We start from the raw sequence: 25,688 nt of genomic DNA, 5'->3' as shown, positions 1-25,688 counted from the left end.
GTCATACTGTTTACAAGTACCATTTTCAGAAAAATTATTATGCACAGAACAGAACTGTAATTACCGGGTTCAGCGAAAATTTTTCCAACAGATAGAGATTAATAATAGGAGCATAAGAAGCGACAAAAGGTGACACAAGTAAACGTGACATCTCCAGGTAAGTTATTATTCCCTGTTAAAACTCCTTATTCTCAGGTATAGCCGAAATTCTTCCATGAAATAGAGATTTATAACAGGAGTATATGAAATGACAGGAGGTGGCACGAGCAAACGTGCACCTCCACATAAGTTATTATTCCCTGTTAAAATTTTTATTTCTCAGATATAAAGGAATGTCCTCCAACAAACAGAAATTTGTAACAGGAACACATGGAGGGAGAAGAGGTGGCACGGACAAACATGCCACCTCCAGGTAAGTTATTGATCCCTGTTAAAAATTTTAATTCTTAGGTATATCGGAAATTCCTTCATCAAATAGAGATTTGTAACAGGGTCATATGATATGACAGGAGATGGCACGAGTAAACGTGCTACCTCCACATAAGTTATTATTCCCTGCTGGAAATCGTAATTCTCATGTATAAAGTAATTTCCTCCAACAAATGGAAATTTGTAATAGGGTCTTATGAAATGACAGGAGGTGGCACGAGTAAATGTTCTATCTCCAAGTAAGTTATTGTTCCCTGTTGGAAATCGTAATTCTCAGGTATAAAGTAATTTTGTCCAACAAATGGAAATTTGTAACAGGAACATATGGAGGGAGAAGACGTGGCACGGACAAACGTGCTACCTCCAGATAAGTTATTATTCCCTGTTAAAAATTTTAATTCTCAGGTATGAAGGAAATTCCTCCATCAAATAGAGATTTGTAACAGGGTCATATGATATGACAGGAGATGGCACGAGTAAACGTGCTACCTCCACATAAGTTATTATTCCCTGCTGGAAATCGTAATTCTCATGTATAAAGTAATTTCCTCCAACAAATGGAAATTTGTAATAGGGTCTTATGAAATGACAGGAGGTGGCACGAGTAAATGTTCTATCTCCAAGTAAGTTATTGTTCCCTGTTGGAAATCGTAATTCTCAGGTATAAAGTAATTTTGTCCAACAAATGGAAATTTGTAACAGGAACATATGGAGGGAGAAGACGTGGCACGGACAAACGTGCTACCTCCAGATAAGTTATTATTCCCTGTTAAAAATTTTAATTCTCAGGTATGAAGGAAATTCCTCCATCAAATAGAGATTTATAACAGGAGCATATGAAATGACAGTAGATGGCACGTGCATGCTTGCTCCCTGCAGGTAATTTATTCTGTGTTGTGCAAATTTTTATTTCTGGCTATTACAGTAATTTCTTTTATCAATGTTAGATCAAGTAAGATCATATTAATATAATGTAAATTTATTTTTAAACGAAAAACTCGCTTGTTGATTAGTGCCATCTTCAGGTATTTTATGGTTTGTTAGTTATATATTCATCCATAATATATAGTAACTGATAAATAATTTTTCATGTTTAATTGAATATAGAGATTATACGATTAGTTATAGTTTATTAATATTCGTTTTTTAGTCTGTGCAATTATACCAGCATTCATATAATTTGAGAGAATGAGCGAGAGAGAGAGACAAAGATAGAGAGAGAGAGTATGAGTAACGTAGCAGTGTTAAATGGGAGTGTCAACGTATTTTCAATAATAAAATTAATTCATTAATTTCATTTTGTCCATCCCCAGCTTTTATCTCAATTTTCATTCTTTTCTTCCTTTCTTTTAGTTTTCGTTTCCATCTCGTTATTACCCTTATACTTTTCTTATTAAAAAATTGCATTTTATGAGATTTCATGCGCGAACCGAAAGGTAATTAATTACTCGGGAAATATTCCTTGAAATTGTAAGATAATTTTAAATTCCGAATACCTTGGTTGAATTTATATCGGACTTAACTTTACGTATTTTAATTATCTGATATATAAGTAACTACATTTTATACATCTCTTAATTATCGTAATGATTAATTTACTCGGTATCTTAATAATTACGAACTGTTTAACTGTATCGGTGGCTGAAAACCGATTCGGTAGAATAACTGTATCTCTTTTATCGAAAAGAACGAGAGATCACAGTGACGACCATATCTTTAAATAAATATATATATATATATATATATATATATATATATATATATATATATATATATATCGAGAGCGAAAATGAAAGAAAGGGAGAAAGAGATGAAGAAAAGTAAAATAAACAGATATATACAATAATAGTACAATAGAAATATAAATAACAACAACGGAGAACGAGAAACAGAGTTAATGTATGAAAGTAATATCTAATAGCGAGACAAGACTAGTAGTAAAAGATTTTTAAGCGCGAAAGCTAAGTCCTTACTCTTATAGATCTTAAGATACAGTATATAATGAAGGCAGAGGTGCTACACAGTTGCAATGTCCTGCTTTCAGACGTGGGAACAGGAACGTGTAAATACGCGGATCGGTGCTGAGTGACTCGTTCCATTTTTTTTCTCTGTGCTCTCTCTCTCTCTCTCTCTCTCTCTCTCTCATTCTCATCTTATCCCCTCTCGCAAATGACTCTTTTCCTGGAGACTACTAACTACACCCGCCCTATGCTAATCGATCCTTGCACAAGGCTTAGACTAATATCAGAACGTATATCCCTCTCCTTCCTCTATCGTTCCTTTCCATAGAGTCGTGGGAGAAAATTCACTAATGCGTTGGTGGTCTTTAAACTCACGTCGATTGGGTGTATGCAGTTCAGGTTTCAATGTAAATAAAAGGAAGAAGTACTGGAAAAAAGAAAAGAAAAAGAAAAAGAAAAATGTCACGTTTCGTGAGAACGTTGAAGAAATGTGCGAGAAGAAAGTTTCCAAGATAGTATCGAATGATCGATCACGATTTTTTTCCCTATCGATTGCGATTCGATCGATTAGAATTGATATCCTTTTCATTTCGATATAATGTCGAAAAAATTTCAACATAGATTCCAGAACAAATTGAATTCTAACACTCGTTATTAATCTTTTCCATTTCTACTCTCGTCTTCTGGTATTAAAATTAACTGAAATCCTTCGAAGAAAAAAAAATTCATGCAAATAGGTCATTTTCGTTCTCCCTCTACCCCTTTTGTTTCTCTCCCTTCTACTCGCGAAATGCTCGAGAAAGGGTTACGAAATCTTCACGTAACTTCTCGTCGTTGGGGGTTTGTCGCATGCTATGAATACGAAAGTAGTAGGATATCGGGAAATGATGTTATTGGGAGGAAGAGAAAAAAAAATGGAAGTGCTTCTTCTTCCTCGTGTCAACGACGCGAACGACTATGGTTATTCAATCGCGAGAGGAGTCGCCGTTGTTGGTTTCACTTCTCGCCAAGTTTTAAAGAGACATACTGTGTTTGCTTTGCACGAAATCAAACTAGGGAGCAGCCAGGCATTAACTATTCACAGTCTCGTACGTTACACACGCTTCCTTTCTTGACTGTCTCTGAATAACAAGTGTACATCATCTCCAGCTCGCACTTCTCTTTCTAATCTCGGACGTATCTAACGAGAATACTGTCGTCTTTCCTTCCTCAATTTCACAAACATTCATTCGACCGTTCGATTTCAACAAGTATGATAAATATTTTTTATTTAAAGTAGATCAGGAATGTAATGTTAGATCAAATTTATTTTTCATTTATTTTTGAATCGATTGAGTACATTGAGGAATCGTTCCAATATTTATTCGAAAACATATATATATATATATATATATATATATATATATATATTTAAGTAGATCGTTCTCATAATCATAATCGCATTTAGCTTACGGAAATATCGATGATATTAAATAATATTAATGGAAAGATCGAAGACATTCCGTATACGTGACATGTGAATCAATGAATCATGTCTATCCTACGTGTTCGATCAATAAGATCAACGATGTGTTCTAATAAAAAACGTATGTCACGATCTATTGAACAATCGATGATATTTCTCACGCTTCAACAAAATAACAAGTTTAAAGGTAATAATAACAAAACATGAAGGAGAACTAGTTTGAAATATGAGATAAGCATTCAGATAATGAGGTTGATGAAAGAAGCGTAGTACAATAGAGGCATATTTTTAAAAATAATTAATTTCTTACAACAAATATTTAAAGTTTCATCAAAAAGCACATAATTAAAAAATATTTGTTATAGAGGATTTAGCATAATTAAAAAAAAAACAAACTTATTTAAATAATCGACGCGTTGCTTCCAAGAAACAATGACAGTATATAATGATCTGGATGCTAAATAGCAAAAAAGTGCCAATGACAACGTTACGCACTATATTCTTGAGTAAAGGTGGGAAAGAAATAAAAATAAAAAGAAAGAAAAAAAGAAAAAAGAAAGTAAGAAAGAAAGAAAGAAAGACATAAAAAAAGTCGACACTGACTTAGGCTACAACGCAAAGCGGAAAGCTGTCCTCGGTGAAGCAAGGCCTTTGCTTCACGCTATAGACAAGGTACTAGTGAAGAAAAGAAATAGAGTTAGCGAGGATTCATGTTGTTCTATCGGCCCGTGCCAAGGATACGTGAAACATTTCTTTTTCTCCTTCCTTCTATTTTATGTCTCTCTCTCTCTCTCTCTCTCTCTCTCTCTCTCTCTCTCTCTCTCTCTCTCTCTCTCTCTCTCTCTCTCTCTCTCTCTCTCTCTCTCTCTCTCTCTCTCTCTCTCTCTCTCTCTCTCTCTCTCTCTCTCTCTCTAGATGATTCTCATTTTCACACGATTGTATTGAAATCACTCTGTTAAACAATGCATTACGTAACCCAACCGACACTCTCAGTTAACGTCCAATCGACTTTAGTGCAAGGAAGATAGTACGATACGATTTCCAAGGAATAAAAGAAAGACAGATAGATGAAAGACAACAAACATGATGATATTACACGCATATTTGCTTCCGTTAAACGTTACTCCAGCAACTTCGCTGTACTATCAACGTTTAAAGACATATCCTTATCTAACAATTTATTAAATCGTGGTATAATTATTTTCCATCATTAATCGGTCTACCTACGTTGATTCGTACAATCGAGTCATTAGATTGAAAACAATGTTTTGATCGCGAATGTGATATGAAAACGAGCAGCATAACTGAAGTTATGCTACTCGACTATTTGATGCATTATACCGTCCATTTTCACGATCCTATAAAACGGAATATTTCATCGGACAGATGAAAAAATAATAAAAGAAGAAAAATGGAATGGATTTGCACATTATATATTTGCACGTTATACAGTCGAATGCAACGTGGGAGTAAAGCTTTCCATGGTCCTATATAGTTACCATGATGCACGTGTATATATGTATATGTCTGTGTATAAGAGAGAGAGGAAGAGAGATGTATGCATTTGAAGTTGGCGCAGCTATGGTGCAGTTCGCCATACATACTAAATACTCTAAGTAACGTGCATACGTCTTCGGCACACATCTCACGTTGCCTTTATCGATATGTGACTATATCTGTGACTACGATCCTCCCTCTTTTCTATTATGATCACGAAGCAACCTTTCACGGTTGTTAGAACCGTAACAACACCAATGACTTTTAAACTTTTCTCGAAGAAGAGAAAATCGATCGACGAAAATTCTGAATTTTATTCCATCGCTACCTTTCCGATCTATGAAATAACTTACGAATGAAAAATGATTATGTATCACGACGTGAAAATTTGTTTACATATCATACGTAGCAACGTGATCGATGTTTTATTAGGAAAAAATTTATATTCAGAAGGGTATCGTGAAAAATACGAAAATTTGAATATATAGAAAAACAATTAATTAATTTTCCTATTACCGATTAATCAGAATTGAGATTTCAATTTTTAAGAAGATATTTTTCTCTTACTGTATATATTTTCTAAATTATCCCCAAAGATTGATGTTTTCAAACATACAAAAAATGTAATTATACTTAAAAATAATTTATTCGTGCGTTATCAATTTTATTGGAAGATATGTTTTTCTTAATACATATCCTGTAAATCATTCAAAAATTCGTATCACAAAATATATTTAAAATATATCTAAATTTGGAAACAATGTATTCAAACGTTATTAATTTTGCTAAAAATATTCTTTCTTATCACATATTTTTTAAAATGTTCAAAAAAATTCATATCCGTCGAAAATATGTATATTCTAACGTTATTTCATCCAATCGATATCGAATAAGGAAAATAAAGTCCTTTTAATCGTTTCACAATGAAGTCTTGAATGAAAGTTGATTTCAAGCGGTGATGCTGTTATATCGTCGGGCATTGACATTGATGATAAAAGCATACGTAAAAGCCTCTTTTTTTTTCTTCTTTCCAAGTCGATCCCATGTAATGGAACACCACGAAAGTGGTTTCTTCGATGACATACCGCAATACGTACCTGCGTACGTGCGAATGATTGAGTGCATACACATGTTTAATAGAGAACGTGATACGGAAACATACGATACATCTTGTGGATTCAAATCGCTTTCACGGCCGCGGATATTCGTCCGCGTTTAATTCGTTCAAAAATCGATGAATTTATTTACTCTGAGCGAATAAAAAATGATAATTAAAAAAAAAATAAAGTACAAAAACAATTTCATTCGCGAAATTGAAAATGACGAAGGCAAACACCTCGTCTACGTTACGTTTGTTCTTATTGTCAGGCTAATGCTCGGACAATGAAACACTTTCACGAAAGGCGACGAGCTAAGAAAATCCGTATAATGATTAATATTTATAAGACTCTTCTATGTTCATTCAAATAAGTACTTCGAAGAACGCGTTAGAATTCTTGTTTTCTCTCTCTCTCTCTCTCTCTCTCTCTCTCTCTCTCTCTCTCTTTCTTTCACTAGAAAAGCAACAGATAATGAGAAATACAACTTTAAAGAAAGAATTACTTTATCAATGACATTATACGTGTATAGATATTTATATACAGAGAATACGAATAAACTTAATAATTATGAAAAAAAAATAATGAAATCTTTTTATAGTCAATTGTAAGCTTCTACTTTTTAGAATTCTAGTTATTTACAGATACGAAATTTCGTTAAATCAAAGACTAAAATGAAGAATATCTAGTTTTTTCAAGTAATAAAATTATATTAAATGAATCTCTCTACAAATATCTCTTATTCGTTTGAAAAAGAAAAAGAAAAAACAAGAAATTATTTACCATTAGTAGAGCCAATCTCGATAATTTTGATTTATACACACCCCTATGCTATATTCGCATAGTTCGAAAGTAAAGACTTGAATGGCAAACGAGACTTTTCTCTGGATCGTTCACGAGATTCGAGACGACAAGAGGCTTGCCTACGATGAATCTTTTCCTTCTAGAACAAAGTCGAGTGAACGTGGAAGCGATTACTCGATCTTCATGCAAGGACATTGCCATCTGGGTTGGGTATACTTAACGAGCAGTTAAAAGAGATAATATCCATAAAACACTGGTGTGAGGTAGTCATTAAAGAAGAATATACCAGTTACTTTTGCCACTGTTTTCCTGCCTTTGATACGAACTGATTTTAAATCGTTATGAAAGCAGATACATCATTTGTTGAGTTTAAGAATGCAAATTATTAGGTAAGACAAGAAATGAATGCCTTTTAGGAAATTTCAATCTTCGAATTTTTAAATGAATAATAGCAAAGGAAGTTGCAAAATTACATAAAATAATACTCATCCAAGATATCCCATTAATATAAAGAATAATGATCGTTATATTCGTATTATCATGATATATCGAATAGAATAGATCCGACTACAGTCTTCGTAGGATTAATATAAAATTACTAATTAAATTCACGAATAAAGAAGAGACAAGTAGAGTGAATAGTTCGATTAAATATAGGAAGAAGTTTCCTTTCAGAGATTAAAAACTTCTCTCTCTCTCTCTCCCTATCTTTCTTCCATTTTCTTCTAGGTTTCCACTCGATGAATCCTTCCACTATCAACAATTGAATTTTTGCGAAGGTCGCAAGTCTGAAATTAAATTATAGTGATATGATACTTTCAGCTGACGAAAGTGGATCAATATGTGAAAGAGAAAGAAAAAAATCAGAGGAATGGTAGGAAAAGGTGAAAGAAAAATGGTATAGAAAATGATATCTTTCTCGAACACGTTTGTCTACGTACAAGGTTGAAAGAAAGGAAGAAAAGAATAAAAACAGTGGATGAGATGATGTTACGGAGACGAAGTCGAAACTAATTCGGTGGAGTATGCGAGTGAATTGTGTACCTTATGAAACATGATTGCCCCAGGACGCAAGAACACTGACAGATAATAAGTAACTGCGTAAGAGAGTAGAGAAAGAGAGAGAGAAAAAGAAAGAGAGAGAGAGCGAATGAGAGGGGAAGACTTTATCGAGGCTAACGTTGAAAGAAAGCTGGTAATATTTCTTGTAAGTTAACGAAATCGTTCGCGGAAACGTTGAAACATTCAATTACAAGAGTCAGGCAATGTCATTCGTGTAATGAGAACTACTCATATACTTATAGCATAGAGTGGGAGGGATTAACTATATACAAAGTTTTATCATGAAACGAAACCACCGTTGCTTGTTCTCTTCCCGTGTCTCGAAACTTGTTGAAATTACAAAATTCACGGTCGTTACGGAATGGCCGTGATACGAGAACTCTAAAGATAATAAGTGGAGCACCTGGACTAACTCGAAATTCATGAATATAAGTAGGAGTTATTGGCTAATATGTGTTAACAGAACTCTCTCTCTCTCTCTCTCTCTCTCTCTCTCTCTCTCTCTTTCTCTTTCTATTTCTCTTTTTCTTTCTGTTAGTTTGTTAAATTCGAACGAAATTACGTACGAGAACTCTAACATACTTCATTTTTTTGTTTACGAGCAACTAATTTACAATGTAATCAATGTGTGTAAAGAAAATCTTTTATCTTAATTTAATCCAATTTTTAATGAAATCGTTTCGAACATTCATAAATTACAACCTGATTTCTACGAGTGAAAACGTGTGTACATTATGTATATCAGTTCTTATTTCAAAATGTAATTTATTATTCCAATTAAATGTGTATGACGTTTTTACATTTATATTGAATCGACAAAAAAAGATCGATTTACGAATTGATGTGTCAGTTGATGTAACCTTCGATGTAATGCCAAAAAGAACAAATTAATCAAAGTTTTACACGATCAAAATAATGCAATTATGTTGAATAAATCACTTCAGTTTTTTCTTCTTATTCTTCTTTCTCTTGTTTATATTAATACTTTTTGACTTCTTGTCTATAATAAAAAAGAGAAAATCTCCATAAAATAAAATAATAAAAACAAAAAAAAAAGAAAACGAAAAATAAAAATAAGGGCGTTCAATCATTCCCCGTTCGAAGAGAAGGAAGAAGGTATAGTATTCGAGTAGTTGCGTGTAGCACGTGCCTCTAACAACTTTACAGAAGTAGAAAAGAGGGGCTACCATTGCGAGCAAGAGATAGAGATATAGAGAAAGAGAGAGAGAAAAGATATGGTAAGCAAGGAGTAAAACGAGGAGGTTCGAAGGAGAGCTTTTGCCCGGAACGAAAGCATCGTTGGTGGGAGATGGATATAAGCCCATCGGTCGAGAATAATGCTATCAGTGACTTCGTGTTCTCTCGCATAAAATAACCTAAGATTGGAACTTTTTGTTCTTTTGTGGAAGAAACATTATGTTCAAGGTACGAACAATTTCATTTTTCTGTCTCTTTCTCTCTCGCTCTCTCTCTTTCTTTCTTTCTCTCTCTCTCTCTCTCTCTCTCTCTTTCTTTCCTTTTGCAAATTTTGATTATATACCATTACGTTAATGTGTCAGCATGTGGGTGACGAAAGACGTCAATTATTCTGAAACAGAAACTCTCGTTTTGTTTTCGCCTGTAGTTATTTCGATCCTTCTACTTTACCGATATGATACTTCGTGCTTTATCTTTACCTATTTCCTTCTCTCTCTCCTCATACAAATTCTATTAGATATAAACTATATATCGTCGTTTTTCTATTATTTATGTATATTTTTTTCTCCGTTCTTCCTCTTTTCCTTAACACCACTTTTTATTTCACTTTATCTTTCCAATAAATTCTATTCGAGAAAATAACATAAGATCAGTGATATCATTGATATCCTATCTTCTATTCTTTCATTCTAAATGTCTGTGTAAAAAAATTCGGTTAATATATCATAATTAATTCTACACTTTTATCAGATTCTTTGAATAACTTTTTATGAAAACAGAATTTCGAATAGATATTGTCACTATTTCTTTACAAACTTCACTTTTCTATACGTAAATACATGTTTACATGCATAGATACGTACATACATACATATATATACACATAGATACATAATACTCGTGAATGTGCTCCCTTTATGGTATGGAAATGTAAATAAGAAGCAATAATACAATACGAGAGAGAAAAAAAAAGAAAGAGAAAGAGTTAGAAGGTATTTCAACCATTAGAATTTCAAACGAATAGCCAAAGGAAATTCCGTAAAATCTTTCTCACTGATATTTCTTCTCATTTACTTTACGATTATACTTGGATCTTTACGTATATAACAACAATTATATTACGGAAAGAGAAAGAAAAAGAAAAAAAAAGAAAGATGCAAACAATAAATCTCTCGCGTTGATCGAAAGTGCAAGGTCCTCGTTGTTCTTGGAAAATTGCGACAGGAAATTTCCTACGATTTTTCCTATGAGACAATGAAAAGAACAAATAGAATGGCTACTCGACTTCTCCAAACTTATATCGAAGTTCGTGTTCGATTAAAGTATAATAAAGACGGATATGAAATTAAATTTTTTTTTCTTTTGTAATTCAACTCTTTCTTCTTTTTTATCATCTCTTCGATAGAAAAATAGGAAATGATAGATAGACAAACAGACAGAGAAAAAGAGATCGATAGAAAGAAAAACAAAAAAACGCAGTCTCATCTCAAAGTACGAAAATGTATTTTATTCTCTCAAAAGAACGAATAAAGAAGTTTCTTTTGCGAAAGATTTATACGAATCCATAGAAAGTGTGTGATGAATCAAAAAAGGAAATGGATAAACTAATGCCTTCGTAAATAGACTTCTGAAGAAGAGAATTTTTCATCCATATTTCGAAGTAGTAGACTCTGAGGAAATACTCTGAAATTTATGAAACTCTTCCCTTCCGTTGTTAGCTTCCATTATACATCATTTATCGTGTATTTACGAGCGTATCTTTTTCACGGATCGATAAATATCATATCTTTGATCACTTGCAGAAAGAAAAAGAGAACGATCTTCTTAAGGAGATTCCCAGATCGATTAAAAACAAAAAAAAAATAATATAACTATATACATGGGTGTGTGTGTGTATTAAATAAATGCATTAAATATAAATTGTTTAAAAATTTGTAAATTATATATTGTTAAAATTTAAATGTAAATTGTTGTAAAAAAATTGTTAATTTTATTACAATGTAAATTTCCTTTTCAAAAAAAAAATAAATAAAAGAAGAAAGTCATAATCCACTCATAGAAGACATATACATATATCCAAGTATTATAAATTCTATATTTTTATTACAATGTCTATATTTTTCTTCGCGTAGAAATATCAAACTTTTCTAACAAAAATTAAAAGAAAAACCAAAAAAGTAATAATAAGTCCACATAACACACACTCATATACATAGACGTATGTACGTAATATACGACAAATAAATTCACAAGTGTATTGAAACTTTTTACAGATTTTTTTATCTGTCATTAAATGACGGACAAATGAATATTTCTTTCTTTTTTTTAAGAAAATTTAAAAAAAAAATAGAGAAATTTTCGATTGTATTTTTTTTCTCTTTTCATTTTAGATTTTGTACCTGCTTTGTGCCATCTTCGCGTGGTGCGAAGGGATTCTCGTAAGTGGTTACAACGGAGCCGGTCACACGGTTTCTTATGCTGATTACGAAGGCCTCGACGCGGGATATGCGGGATCTTCGGATTACGAGGGACATGCCGTTCTGCCAACGATCGCAGTTCCGGTGCACGCGGTCTCGGCCGCACCGTTACACGCCGATTCATCCTTCGATCATACTTTCCATTCCTACAAGCAGCATCACGCCGACAAGGACCACGATTATTATGTAAGTTTTTTTCTTTTTCATTCTTTTCACGATACTTCATCTATTTCCGTCGATTAATATTATCAGTTTGTATAATTAAAATCATGGTAATTATGTAACTCATGTACATCGAAAACATTGTTCTAAGTGACATTTATAAATCTTTATTAAAAATATTCAGTTTTAATTTATAAGCTTTACCGCTATTAATATTGTATTTTTCGTAAAGATTATAAATTCATAATTTCGAAATTTCATTAGTATTATTAAAATCTCTTTTACTTTATTCTTTCTAAGATATATATATATAAAATTTCTATCGTTATCGAATTAAAATGATTACACTTCGAAAAACTACATATAAGCGTTATCTTATTATCTTATTTATGTATAATCAACGGATCAATAACATTTTTTCAACGATATTTACGTGAAATTAAAAAATGAACAAAATCACGTTTACGAAATCAACGTAACTCTAACAGGTAATACAAAAATATTGTACTACAAAAGTTGAAATTTTAAAATACGACACGCTTTGTTGGTCTCCCTCTCTCTCTCTCTCTCTCTCTCTCTCTCTCTCTCTCTCTCTTTCTCTCTCTCTCCCCCCTTCTTTCTTTCTTTCCTTTTCTATGTAACAAACAAAGCAAAGAGTCACCTTTTTATAACGTTTGCATGTCGTCTGTATGCTCTTTTAAAACGCACGTTTTCACATATGTTAAATAGAGATTCCTCAGTGTGTCACCAAAGAACATACATAGAGAGTGAGAGACTGGGCAGACTGACTCTCTTGTTTTGTAACTCCTTCCGTGCTGCATCTCATTTCTAATGTCGACGTTCCGCGATGCCCATTGTCGTCGCTTTCTCGCGATGTTAATTGAATACCAGTAGCGAAATATCGTCCCAATGTTAGCGAACTATCGTCTCGAGAGTAACACGCGATGCTTCGGCTTTTTCTATTATATAGACTTGTTAGATACATTGAAAAATATCGTAGAAACTTTTCCCACGACATTTTCATTCATTCATCGTTTTCCCTTCTTTAAAACCGTTCGTTTTCGTTGTATTAGTTTCACTTAAAAGATTATATCACTCGAAAGTGAATATTGAAATTAAAATTACGAAGTGAGGTTGAATTTAAATACTTAATTAATTAATTACGATTCATTAATTGATATAGGATTATAGAGATTAATTGAAAAACCCAATATTCGTCGATTTGTCAATTGAAATCTATGATCGATAAGAATTATTCAGCAAAATAAAAGATCGATTCATTATTTGACTAATAGTAGAATATCAGTAGAAATCTTCAAGACTAATAATATACGCTAAATAATATTTGAATAAAAATTTGAAATGGGAAATATCAATCGTTTGATCCATCGAATTACTGGCGCACCTAATGCAACAACATTACCTTCTTACGCAAACACGTTTCGTTTCAGTCGCACCCTAAATACACCTTCAACTATGGTGTACACGATCCACACACCGGCGACGTGAAAACACAACATGAGGTCCGTGACGGTGATGTTGTTCACGGTTCTTATAGCGTGAACGAGCCTGATGGAAGCGTAAGAATCGTCGAGTATACAGCAGACGATCACAATGGATTCAATGCAATAGTGAAGAAGGTTGGACCAGCGATTCACCCGAAATCTGTATCAATCGCCAAATACGTTTCATCGCCAGCTTATTACAATCATTATGACTAGGAAAATCGATTATTTTTAGACAATTAATTAAGAGATTGTTTATTTAATTTTAATCAGTCCGCAATGTCCTGAAGAAACGTTACTATCTTCCATCTCTCTTTCTCTCTCTCTCTCTCTCTTCTTCTTTATCTATCTATCTATCTATCTATCTATCTATTTATCTATTTATCTATCTCCATCTGTCTCTCTTTCTCTCTTCTTTATGTACCTCAATTCGCGCCAAATATTCAAACAGGCGTCCGCCATATTGACTACTCGAGTAGAGTTCTCCTCGTGTAAAGTTGTAAACGTACGAGCGTTTAACTATTCGTCCATCGTAAAGATTATAAAAATCTTTCGGAACGTACTCTTCTTACCTCGAATAAATAAATATTTAATGATATTTATATGAAAATACAAAATCATCTTTATTGTCATTTTCTACTCACCGAATATGAAAATAATTATTTTAAATAAATACGAGTATTATTTTCCTTTCAACTGATTTTAGATCATCTTTTTTTTATATAAACTTGATTCCATAATCAACGATTCAGATAATATATCTAAATGATTATGAAAATGTCTGTTAATATTATGAAAGATTAATATAATATCCAAACAAAATATTAACATAAAAATATCTTAATTACTCATGGACATATGAAAATATATCTCACAGAATTAAGTCATAATATTCGATGAGACTAGGATAATGATAAGAAAGAAAGAAAGAAAGAAAAATAATAAAAAGGAAGAAATTACGAAGATGCGATTTTTTCAATCCGATTCTAGAAAGCATTAGGTCATTAGCTTCTTCCCTAAAAAAAAACTCGTTTTTCGCTCTTGTATGCATTCATATCATATTTCGACCGATCGATAGAATCGACAAAGTCTTCAACACATAGAAGTATCTTACTTCGAGATAGAAAAGTCATCACTTTCCTCACGAAAGAATTCCCTTCAGAGAAGAGGTTTTGATTTCGTTATTCGAGCGGAATAAAGCTGGAATCGAAGAGATCCGACGCCGTAGAAACGTAGAACGAATCTAGCGTGAAACCGAAGAGAGTTTGCATCGTAGATAAGAAGATGAGAAGGTATATACATACATATATATATAGAGACATAGTATATAAATCTAAGTCTATAAAAACCGAAACAGAATTTCTAAGTAAAAAAACAACCTTGAATGAAACGTACTACGGTAAACGTTAAAAAAAATCTAATCTTCGAAAGCCGTTAAGTTAATACCTGAATGAATTTAATGTAAATAAAATTACATATTGCTTTATAAGATATTTAAATTCCATTTAAAAACCTATCCTTCCGTACTGAAAAAAAAAGAAGAAAATTTCTAACACATCACTTTTAAAATGATATTCTTCTTACGATTACTACAAGTCGATAGATAAAATCCTGCAATAAAGAAAAAACTTGTTGCTCAACTTGTATGATTTTTATCTCCTGTTCATTGTGTGGATAATGAATCATTATAATAATTTCTTGTAAATAAAAATGAAAAGGAAAGAGAAAACTTTCGCTTTCGTTTGAAATTATCATATTTCGTGGTATCATCTTTAATTGTCCATTTTCGTCCAGAAAATTAATTAAAAATTTAAATGAAGAAGAAAGTTTTCGCAATTCTTTAAAGTTAATCAGAGTTTTATTATAGAAAAGAAAATTACAACTGAATTAATGTCTCAATTGAAATAAAATTTATTATCGTTTAATTCAAGAAAATTTGTTAACGTTTGATTTTAATTATTATTTGATATCCTGTATTGTCTCAATAATCGCTGATGTCTTTTGATAAAGTAAATAAAAATTATAAAATAGAATTTCTGTTTACGCTAAGTGAAAAAATTGATTGTAATTATTAATTGAACACGTATGTATCTAAGTCAATCAAATACAAACTATATCTCATTTACAAATATTTGACAAATATTTGATAACAGCTCACTGACACTATTAAGTAATCAAGATTATATATAGGTAATACTAACACTATTTGTAAACAAGATATTCTCTATCAAGATTCGTTCAATGATAGCTAACTTACATAAACCCGTACTGCACTGATATTTAAAGTCGACATTCTTGAAAACAAAATCACATATAAAAGAAATTGTATTCTATAAAATTTCTATTTAAATTTATTAGAATTTCTATTTCTCTAAAAAAGAATCAATTTTTTCCTACTTGTACCATAATTAATGGGTTCACAATGTATACATTTTTTGTTTCAAATTAAATTAGTAAAAAAAATATGAATCTAATTCTAACACAAAAACTTTTTACATGCAATAAATAAAATTTTTGATTAAATTGCATTTCCAAAGTCTTTTATATTTCTCTAAAAATTCTCTCTAAATAATAAAATAATATACATATATATGTACGTACGAAATTTATCCCGACTATATACTATATATAATTCTGTATACTATATATAATATATATAATTCTATATACCATATAATTTTGATTTTATTTTCATCCTACCTTATTTTATTATTATTATTATAAACCCGTACGGTAGGCATGTTATTATAATAAACACAATAAGAATGAAAAATGCGGAGAAATTTTTTCCAATTCCGTCAATTTCTTTTTTGACTCTTACAACGTTCATAACGTAACTCTTCGCGTGACGAATCACGAGTTACGTGATACACCAATGCCTATCGATTGCGTCTCGTATATGATGTATGTATATACCATCTCGACAGTTCTATGTGTAATATTTTACAAAAACTGTGAAATCTTACAAGCACATCTACACTCTTTCTTTCGAGAAATAAAGAGATAGAAAAGATTAAAATTAATTAATGATTCGTTATGAAGACCGAAAACAGAAACATCAAGATAATTTAATTTTTACACTATGACAATTTCTAATCGCATAACACAAATCATTCTAATAGTTTCTATATTTATTAGAACAATATAAGTTTTTTCTTCGGAATACTTTCCTTCTAACGAACCTACTTACACAGAAAAAATATGTTATATAAGTGTTATAACATTGTATGAACAAAACGAACCGAATAAAATTAATTTGCAATACTAAATCTTCTCAAGGTTATTATATTTAATTAATGTAATATAAAACATAATCATCTTTCAAATCCATACGCGAAAAAAATTGATAACATCATTAAAGAAATGATGATTCTCTATTAAATGAATAGAAATAATTAGAGCAATCAAGTTTATCCCTAATATAAATGCTTTATAAAAATCCTATTATATTCCACGAATATAATTACATTCAAATCTGCAGTTTACTTGAATAATATGACATAAGACGATTACCAACCATCAAATCGTTTTACGCACGAATATTTCGAATTTATCAAAATCAAAGTCATCCTTCAAACCTTTTTCCTTTAAAAGATACAGACAAAATACATCGAAGGGAATGCCCTGTTTTAAGGACGACTGATTCTCTCTCTACTTCTCTTTTGCGTTTCTCTTTTCAAAAAGAAAATAAATTCTGGTTCCCTATTTATCGAACTTCGACGTTACGTATTAGGTTTATAGGCTAGAAAAAAAAGATTTTTTTCTTTTTCTAAGACACTTTCGGCGACCTTCATCTTGTCAAAAAAAAAAAAAAAAAGGAACGTAAGTCACGAAAAGAGAAAGACCTTGGTTCTTATACAATTACCGTCATGGCAAGAAGTCGAGAGAAATCATTAGGGGGTCCAGACGAAGTCCAACTATAAAGGAGCCGAACGGTACTCCAAATTTATCATTCACAATCAACCAGTGAACAACAACATATTTCCAAAGGTGAGCCATCACTTATATTCGTTGACATATCTTGTTCTCTTGTATTACTACATTTACAATTTAACTGAACTTATTTTATAGCAAAATTGTATTCTTTCATTTTAAATTAAAAGAAGAGATTAAAAAAAAACATAAAAAAAATTGATCCGCTGCTAAAGATTTAAATATTGTCCTTAATGATTTTCTAAGTTTTCTCAAATCTTCCTAGAAACATTCTAAACAAAGTATATCAATTTATAAGCATAACATTGTCTAACGATATATACAAAAATTTCAATTTATTAATCATTCTTTGCAGATGTTTTTTGCACTCGCTATAGTTCTATTGGCTATGAATTGTAATGCCATTTTAGTTGGACATGAATATGAAAGATACGGAGGTTACGAAGGATACGGAACAACAGTTTCACACTCGGCTGTGATCACTCCTGTTCTTAATAAAGTGATCTATGATGTACCAGCTTATAGACAAAATTATGGAGTGTACGATCATAACGAAGGATATGTGAGTATTCGTACGATAAAATAAAAATAAATATAAAATGAACATTAACATGAATATTCAAATATTTGTTAGGATTATCCAAAATACTCCTTCGAATATGGCGTCCATGATCCTCATACTGGTGACGTTAAAAAACAAGAGGAAGTTCGTGATGGTGATGTCGTTAAGGGTTCTTATAGTTTAAACGAACCTGATGGTACAATTCGTGTAGTCGATTATACATCTGACCCACACAATGGATTCAACGCTATTGTCAAAAAAATCGGACAAGCTGTACATCCTACGCCACTCGTCAAGTATATTGCCCCTGAATACGAATATGAGAAGCATTACTAAATGGATATAACATGGTTTTCGATTGTCTACCTTGGAACTGATGGAATTAATTGAAGATTATTAATAATTTCGATAATGTATGTACGTGTACATAATATTTGTCAAATCACTTAGAATAGATTAATGTATCTAAAATAAATAATAAAATAAATAATAGATAAACATTATACGCGATTTTTATTCTTGTTATCTGAAAATATTGTTAAAATAATTCGAGATCAATTAATTCGATAGATCGATTAATGGTCTAACTTTCATATTTGAGGTAAAATTTGAAAATCCATGCTTTAAAATTTACCATAAGTAAATATTATTTCTGTTAGAAATAGATACGAGGAATCGAGTAATTTAGATAATAAATTTATAAAGAAAATACTGTAAAAGATGTAGTATATAAATATTCAGTACTCACCGCCGCCTTATCGAACATTTTTCTTGCTATAATACTGGTACTCTCGAACATATCCTTGCCAGGTCCTGAAGCAAAACACATTTCTTTTTTTCCTGGGCAAGTATAACAATCGGTACAGTTCAATCCGGAAAACTCGCACTTTGGACCGCGAGTGTTCGGTGAAACATCGCCTAAATTTGTAGAAGCGAACGTAGCGACAAAAGGACCCTAAATAAGTACAAATAAGATATATTACAAAGAAAAGTATTTAACTAAATACTTTGATCTAACCAAATACATATTATTATAGATTGATTCATAAATACATACGTTTATAATTAAGAAGTTATAATTATTAACTTTAAAAATTTTATTACAATAAAAAATTAACTCATTCATATTTTCTCGTAATAAAATTTGAAAATAATTGTTATCAAATTGTATTACAATAAAATAAATCACATTAAACTTTACTTTTGTACTATAAAATTATTATATAAAATTAACACTTATAGGTTTGTATGAATCAATATATAAATTTATAAAGATCCTCGAAGAGTCATGTTCAGTCATAAATTCAATTGAGTCTTAATTTCTCACCTTGCCGATCATAGCATTTTTATTTATCATTTTTTCAAAAAGTATCGAAGCATAACCCACATTATCGCTCGATACTAAATGATTAGTATTGTTCATACTGGTAGGATGAACAGCAAACCAATTGATGACACCTAACGGTTGGTTATCAGCACCGACAAATTGTAGCTGCGTCATCGTTTTATCTACATTATTGTCGTATCTGTAAAATAGTATGTATAAAACATTAATTCACAAGGTCTTAATGATATCATGTGTCAACTTGTAAACAGGTTAATGGTTATAGAAGACGATTATAAAAAATTCTACTCGAATACGTTCATTTAAAAAATATGTAAATAAAATGTTAATAGAATACAATTTAATGTAAATGTCTTTCGTAAACGTTGTATGAATTTTTATTTGAAGTATTGAATTTTTTTCTTTTCTAATATTAAATCTTTTTTCTCAACGGGACAAAATTCATGTTAAAGAAAGAGTCACTTACTTATCCCTTTCAGCCTTTGGATTATTAAGGTAAGCTAATGGACTTCTGTTTATATTAGCGTCCAAAATTTCTCCTTGCGTGATAAAAATCCTTCCAGGTACAACATTCTCGTGAGCACGTTTGATACTCTATTAAAAAACAAAAATAATATAGTAACAAATATTTCAAATGTACATTGAAATCGTATGATAATAATAATAATAATAATAATAATAATAATAATAATAATAATAATAATAATAATAATAATAATAATAATAATAATTCAAAGTTCATACTTTCGTTAACGAATAAATATAAAATTGACGAGCTAAATTAATATTCATGAAAGATCAATATAAAGAAAAAGATCGATCATTAACACTTGGTGACGTTAAAATACAAGGATCTTATTCAACGATAAACGAAAGTCACATACTCTTGTTATTCCGTTTACAATGGCATTGAAACTTTCCTTGACGAAACCATATGTGGTGAGGTCAAAGAGTACATCCATCATGAAGCCACCTGGACTAGAATGCGTATGCGTACCGCTGATCATCACGTTTTTTTCCGTATACAAATTTCCATATTGTGACTGCAGTTTATGCAGTACCTAAAATAGAAAAAGAATAATAGCTTTGTAACTAATTATAGATACAACCTAACAAAGATAACGTCATTGTAAAATTAATCTTTCTAAGAACGTACCGCCTTTCGAACTTCATTTCCAATCATGCAACTGTCGACACTGACGAAAACAAACCTCTCCTCGCCGTCGTCGATGATGTACGCACGTGAGAAGGTTCGAAGATGTATTCCTGATCCTTTTTGATCCATCTTTGCATATCCCATCTAAAAAAAAAGGAAAGGAAAATATCAAAAACTAATCCTGACGATATCAATGGTCACATATTTCATCTATATATATATATATATATATATATATATATATATATATATATATATATAAGTAGATTAAAAAATGTTCAGAATACGAATTAAAGGGGAGGAACCCATAAAACAGTTGAAATGCCTTAATAAACATGTAATAAATATTTGTCACAGAAATTATGGGTACTTACAAATACAACTTCTGCAACGGGTCCAGTGGAATCGGCTATGCCAACTCCGATGCTGTACGATGCTAGACAGCTCGGAGATAGGATGAACGTAAGTAAAATGATCCATAATGTGGATAAATCATGAAATCGTAAGCGCTTCGTATCCATTCAGCTTACTGTACTTCTCCGCTTTTCAAACTGAAATGAAATTATTAATTAGCGAAATCAACTGATTGAAATTATTTGTTTACATTTAGAATTTATATCCATTGATAATTATTTAAATTCTTATCTGTTATGACCTTCGTCAAAAGACTTTCATATGTTTTTAATTTTTTGTTCCATTTTGAATAACTTTCGAATTTGTATTTTTTTCTTGTTCTTTTTCTTTTTCTTTTCTTTTCTTTTTATTTCATTTTTTTTTTTTTTTAATCTAGAATTAAGAGTTTTTAATCTTTGTACAGGAAAAAAACTAAATACTTTGAATGTCTATCTACGGTTAAAAGATAAAAACTATATCTAAATAAAATATCGAAAAGGTCACGAACGTTTTCCATAGGCAAATTATCAAATTTTATATCTGAATGCATAAATCGTAAACACGAAGAACAAACCTAAACTTTCTCTTTTATTGAATAAATATACAACAATTTTTATAAATATTTATTCTCTCCTTTTCTCTGATAGATAACGAGGTGGTATGTGTGTATACGTGTGTATATGCGTACTTTGCAAAAATTAAGAATGTAGTAATAATATGACAAACCTGTTGTAAAATTTGAAGGTAATGAATTAATTTAACGCCTATATGATGGTTTTAACGAGTAATGCATTATTTTAATAATGTATATAAATTTTAAGTTGTTCCTTTAATTTTCACTTCTATTATAAATTGTCGTTCGACGTAACATTATGCGACTTTGAATGAATCACTATCGCAGACACTATCTCGATTGAAAAGATAAGTAATCTTATTTTGTTATCGATATAGAATTCATACTCTATCTCTCTCTTTCCTATATGAAAATTAAATATATGAAATATATTTACTTTTACAATATATTTTGTTTCTCTACTTTAATACATATAGAAGTATTTACTTAATTAAATAAAGTATCATAATCTCATATGTTAAATATTTTCATAATATGAAGTAAAATAATCAATTTTCGACTGAATTGGAAATTTAATGATTGTTAATTATTCTTACAGAACACTATAGTTTTCCAATTAATTAAATATTTCAATCAATTATTTTTTTTTAATTATTAAGCGAGTATATAGAACTATTGTATTACATTGTATTGACAAAAGTTAACATAATGCTTGTTAAATGTCACAAGTTATATGTCATAAATATTAATTGAGCAGTAATTAATTGAACATGGAAAATATATTAGAAATCAAACTGAAAGACAAAGGCCTTGCATAACATTGTTCTTGTTGTTTTTAAATCAGAAATTCAAAACAACGACTCTAAATTTATTTATTATAATTATTACTATTATAATATTTATTATATATTTTCTTATATTCTATTCTTCTCAAACGAAAAAGAAAGTAAATTAGAACGAATTCAGGCGAAATATATGAAATATTGAAGATATAGAAAACTATTCAATCGATGATAAAAAAAAACACAATTTTCAATATTACCGATTCGCAATAAAAAAAGGAAAAGAAAAAAAAATATATCGTTTGAAAAACAAAAAAGTGATATCACCGATTGAAGTTAATCTTTTTAACTCTATAATTAAAGATTACTTACTCCGAGGAAGATCCAAGTCGAACAGAGAGATTCTTCGGTTGCAAAATTTCATATATATATTTGAGAGATGGTTTCATCAGCGAACGGACCGATCAAATAGAAGCTTTCACTTTTTATTAAAACCGTGCGAATTTGCTTCGATTCGTTATAATTATATTTTCGTATAACTCCGATGCTCGTAATAATGAAATTCCGAGATTCATTAGAAAATACCAAGACTAACGATTTCACAACAACAACTCGCTATTTATTTACGAAAATACATACCTATATGGACACAAAAAGAGTTAAGAAGACTCGCCATTCTTTCATTGACCAATTCGAAGTCAATATTCTTCTCGTCCAATCAGCTACGATTAATCAGCTAAGATTATTCTCGAAATCCGACCGTACGAAGCGATGTCAAAGCATCAGATACGTGAACACGAGCGGATCATAATAGTCTCTTTTAACTGCTCACAAACGACACTCCTTCGTGAGTGTCAAACGTTGCTCGACTCACATACCGTGATGCGTATCGAGAAGGGGAAACGGAAACGATTCTATGGTTATTCCCTCCCATCCCTGCCTCTTTTCTATTCCTACTCGCTTAGTGACCTCCATGGTTTTATTCTTTTTCCTTTCTACCTCTCTCTTTCTAACCCACTATCGTCAGTTACATACTGCCTACATCCATTTTCCTCTCTCTCTCTTTCGTCTCTCTCTCTCTCATTCTCTCTCGCTCTTTCTTTCAATCTCCCTCTCTCTCTCTCTCTCTCTTTCCTTCTCTCCCGCTCATTCTTTCAATCCTTCTTTCTTTGTCGCTCTTTCTTACTCTATTTTTTTTCTTCTTCTCTCTTTCGTTTCTTTTTTCTTTTCTTTTTTCTCTTCTCTCTCTCTCTCTCTCTCTCTCTCTCTCTCTCACTCTCTCTCTCTCTCCCTCTCTCTCTCTCTCTCTCTCTCTCTCTACACAGTCTCTTGTCCCTTCTTAGAAACAAGCTAGATGAGACATTCTGGACCACGTGAGTCGAGCGACAGGTAGTCCGTGCTTGTTCAAACACGTGATTGGTCGAAATGATCTCTCCTTTCATCTCTGGTACAATTGGCCACTGGGTCAAATAGTCAAAGAATTTTTAAAAACAATATTTCGAATCTATGAATTCAGGCTTATGTCTGACAAATTTATGTCTAATGCGTATGCATTTATTATATAAATTGAAAGTATAATGGAGATTGAATCGATTAGAAAAATTTTGAACATTGCAAATACAAAAAAATAAATAAAAATATATAAACAGATTTTAAGATTCAATAGAATTTAAGGTCGATTAAATCTTTGGATAAAAATATTAAAGAAAAAAAGAAAATGAACGTTTCCGAAATTGCGTTACAAAATTGCTTTGCATCGTTAGAAAAATAGTACATATTATATTCTACATACTAAGGTTTGTATTAATCATTTTTGAGTAATGAGAAATGTCTGTGAGAGTTGAACAATAAAATTTTCTCCTGAATATTATATTAGAAAGTCGATTTCGATATTTGCTAAGAGAATCACCGTCAACAAGGGAAAAAGAACTTTCATTGAAATGGAAAATATCTACTTCTAATTTATGGCGTACGATAGTATTAGAATAACTTAAAATTAGAAACATTGATCAATCATGGAATGGTAAGTTAGGTTACTTGTAAGTATTTTTATAATATGATTAATGCTTCTATACAAAGCTTACTCTGAGATGTGTCAGAATGATACACTATAATAAGCGTGACAAACGTTCACGTTTCTTCGAATTTCATTTTATATCTATCCTAAATTTAAAATTAATGCTAACGTAATGTATATTTATGACTATTGCAAAAAAAATCACATATAAAGATGCACACATTTATCTTATTTTTACATTTTATTAAATATTTAATAAAATGTAAAAATAAGATATAGGCGGTTCAGTAAAGAAAAAATAAAATACATACGTAATTGCTTAATTTACTGAATTTCATCTATTCGTACAAGTTATGTTCGTTATATCTTAGAACATAAAGCATTAACTTAGCTTTCAATCTATACACTAAATATATCACGAGAAGACTACCCAAGAAGATTCTAACAACAGCTAATTAATTCGATCTAACAACAAGCAATCAATTCCACTCTACTACCAACATTTGCTTATGCCAGTGAAGTGAACTAATGAAGGTGTGGACCACTAGTTGGAAAATATCTTTTACTTACTATCTCCACCAGAGTTAATAGAACTTACTCAATATTTTACTTTAAACAAATTATAATTGATAACTATAAAAAATATTATATAAAAAAATAAAAATGAAAAAACACATTCATATATATAACTTTATCGAAACTACATTTAAAAGTTACAAAGATCTTTTTGTTTCTGATCATTTAATTCAGAATTAAATGCTCCTGAGAGCATTTAATTCTGAATGATGAAACTGAGAACGTTTAAAGCTGATGGATCGAAAGAAAGTAAATCGCGTGTATACTCTACCAGATATCTCATTTTAAATGATATGCTGAAAATATCTCTGATCTTATAAAAGAAGAGAATGTAATATTTATTATTACTATTTCGTAAAGAGTGCAGCTGTCAAGATATGGAAGTTGTAATAATTTTTTAAAATTATTTTTTAATATTTTAAGCCTAACAAAAGTTGTAAAAAATATCGATATTACAATATCAAAACTAGGAGTACTTACATATGCATTTACAGTTATTTACATATTTTCATTAATATTTCATTGATTACTAAATAATTATCATAAGTATTGCTTTTTCTATAGAAAAACTAACAACTTCTATTTGAAATATTTGTTTATAAAACTAATAGGATTTGGCCATATCATAATTTGAATGAGACGCCCGGTACATACACACATATGTGTATATATATACACATACATATATATATAC

At 30.8% G+C, this 25,688-nt stretch overlaps 2 protein-coding genes across 4 annotated transcripts in view; one reads left to right on the top strand and one right to left on the bottom strand.

Annotated features, from left to right (window-relative positions):
* The window catches only part of LOC127063138 (neutral ceramidase), a 33,401-nt gene extending 10,130 nt beyond the window's left edge, over positions 1–23,271 (bottom strand). Inside the window, exons 1-7 of one of the 3 annotated variants that reach the window (XM_050992508.1) lie at positions 23,041–23,271; positions 21,027–21,203; positions 20,653–20,796; positions 20,381–20,557; positions 19,963–20,090; positions 19,479–19,677; positions 18,900–19,106 (exon numbers count right to left, since the gene is read on the bottom strand). In XM_050992508.1, coding sequence (XP_050848465.1) covers positions 18,900–19,106; positions 19,479–19,677; positions 19,963–20,090; positions 20,381–20,557; positions 20,653–20,796; positions 21,027–21,173 — 1,002 coding nt within the window. In that variant the 5' untranslated portion in view covers positions 21,174–21,203; positions 23,041–23,271. Of the gene's footprint in view, positions 1–18,899; positions 19,107–19,478; positions 19,678–19,962; positions 20,091–20,380; positions 20,558–20,652; positions 20,797–21,026; positions 21,204–21,771; positions 21,928–22,773; positions 23,021–23,040 lie in introns of those variants that run through there. The other 2 variants (XM_050992510.1, XM_050992509.1) reach the window with 2 other exon arrangements.
* On the top strand, positions 9,577–15,631 carry LOC127063147 (cuticle protein 19-like). Its single transcript, XM_050992524.1, has 3 exons — positions 9,577–9,740; positions 11,903–12,175; positions 13,603–15,631. Exons 1-3 carry the CDS (start codon positions 9,732–9,734, stop codon positions 13,870–13,872), a joined length of 552 nt encoding a protein of 183 aa, XP_050848481.1. The 5' UTR covers positions 9,577–9,731; the 3' UTR covers positions 13,873–15,631.
* Positions 23,272–25,688: the final 2,417 nt, after the last annotated feature.

The sequence above is a fragment of the Vespula vulgaris genome, chromosome 4 (assembly GCF_905475345.1).
Source record: "Vespula vulgaris chromosome 4, iyVesVulg1.1, whole genome shotgun sequence".
NCBI classification, from domain to species: Eukaryota; Metazoa; Arthropoda; class Insecta; order Hymenoptera; family Vespidae; genus Vespula; species Vespula vulgaris.
The sequence above is the reverse complement of the archived record's forward strand: the minus strand, read 5'-3'. Positions and strand labels throughout refer to the sequence as shown.

Excerpts from the sequence above, each read along its gene's own strand:
- LOC127063147 (XM_050992524.1), top strand. Across the intron at positions 12,176-13,602 it reads ACAAGGACCACGATTATTAT|TCGCACCCTAAATACACCTT; the intron begins GTAAGTTTTTTT and ends GTTTCGTTTCAG.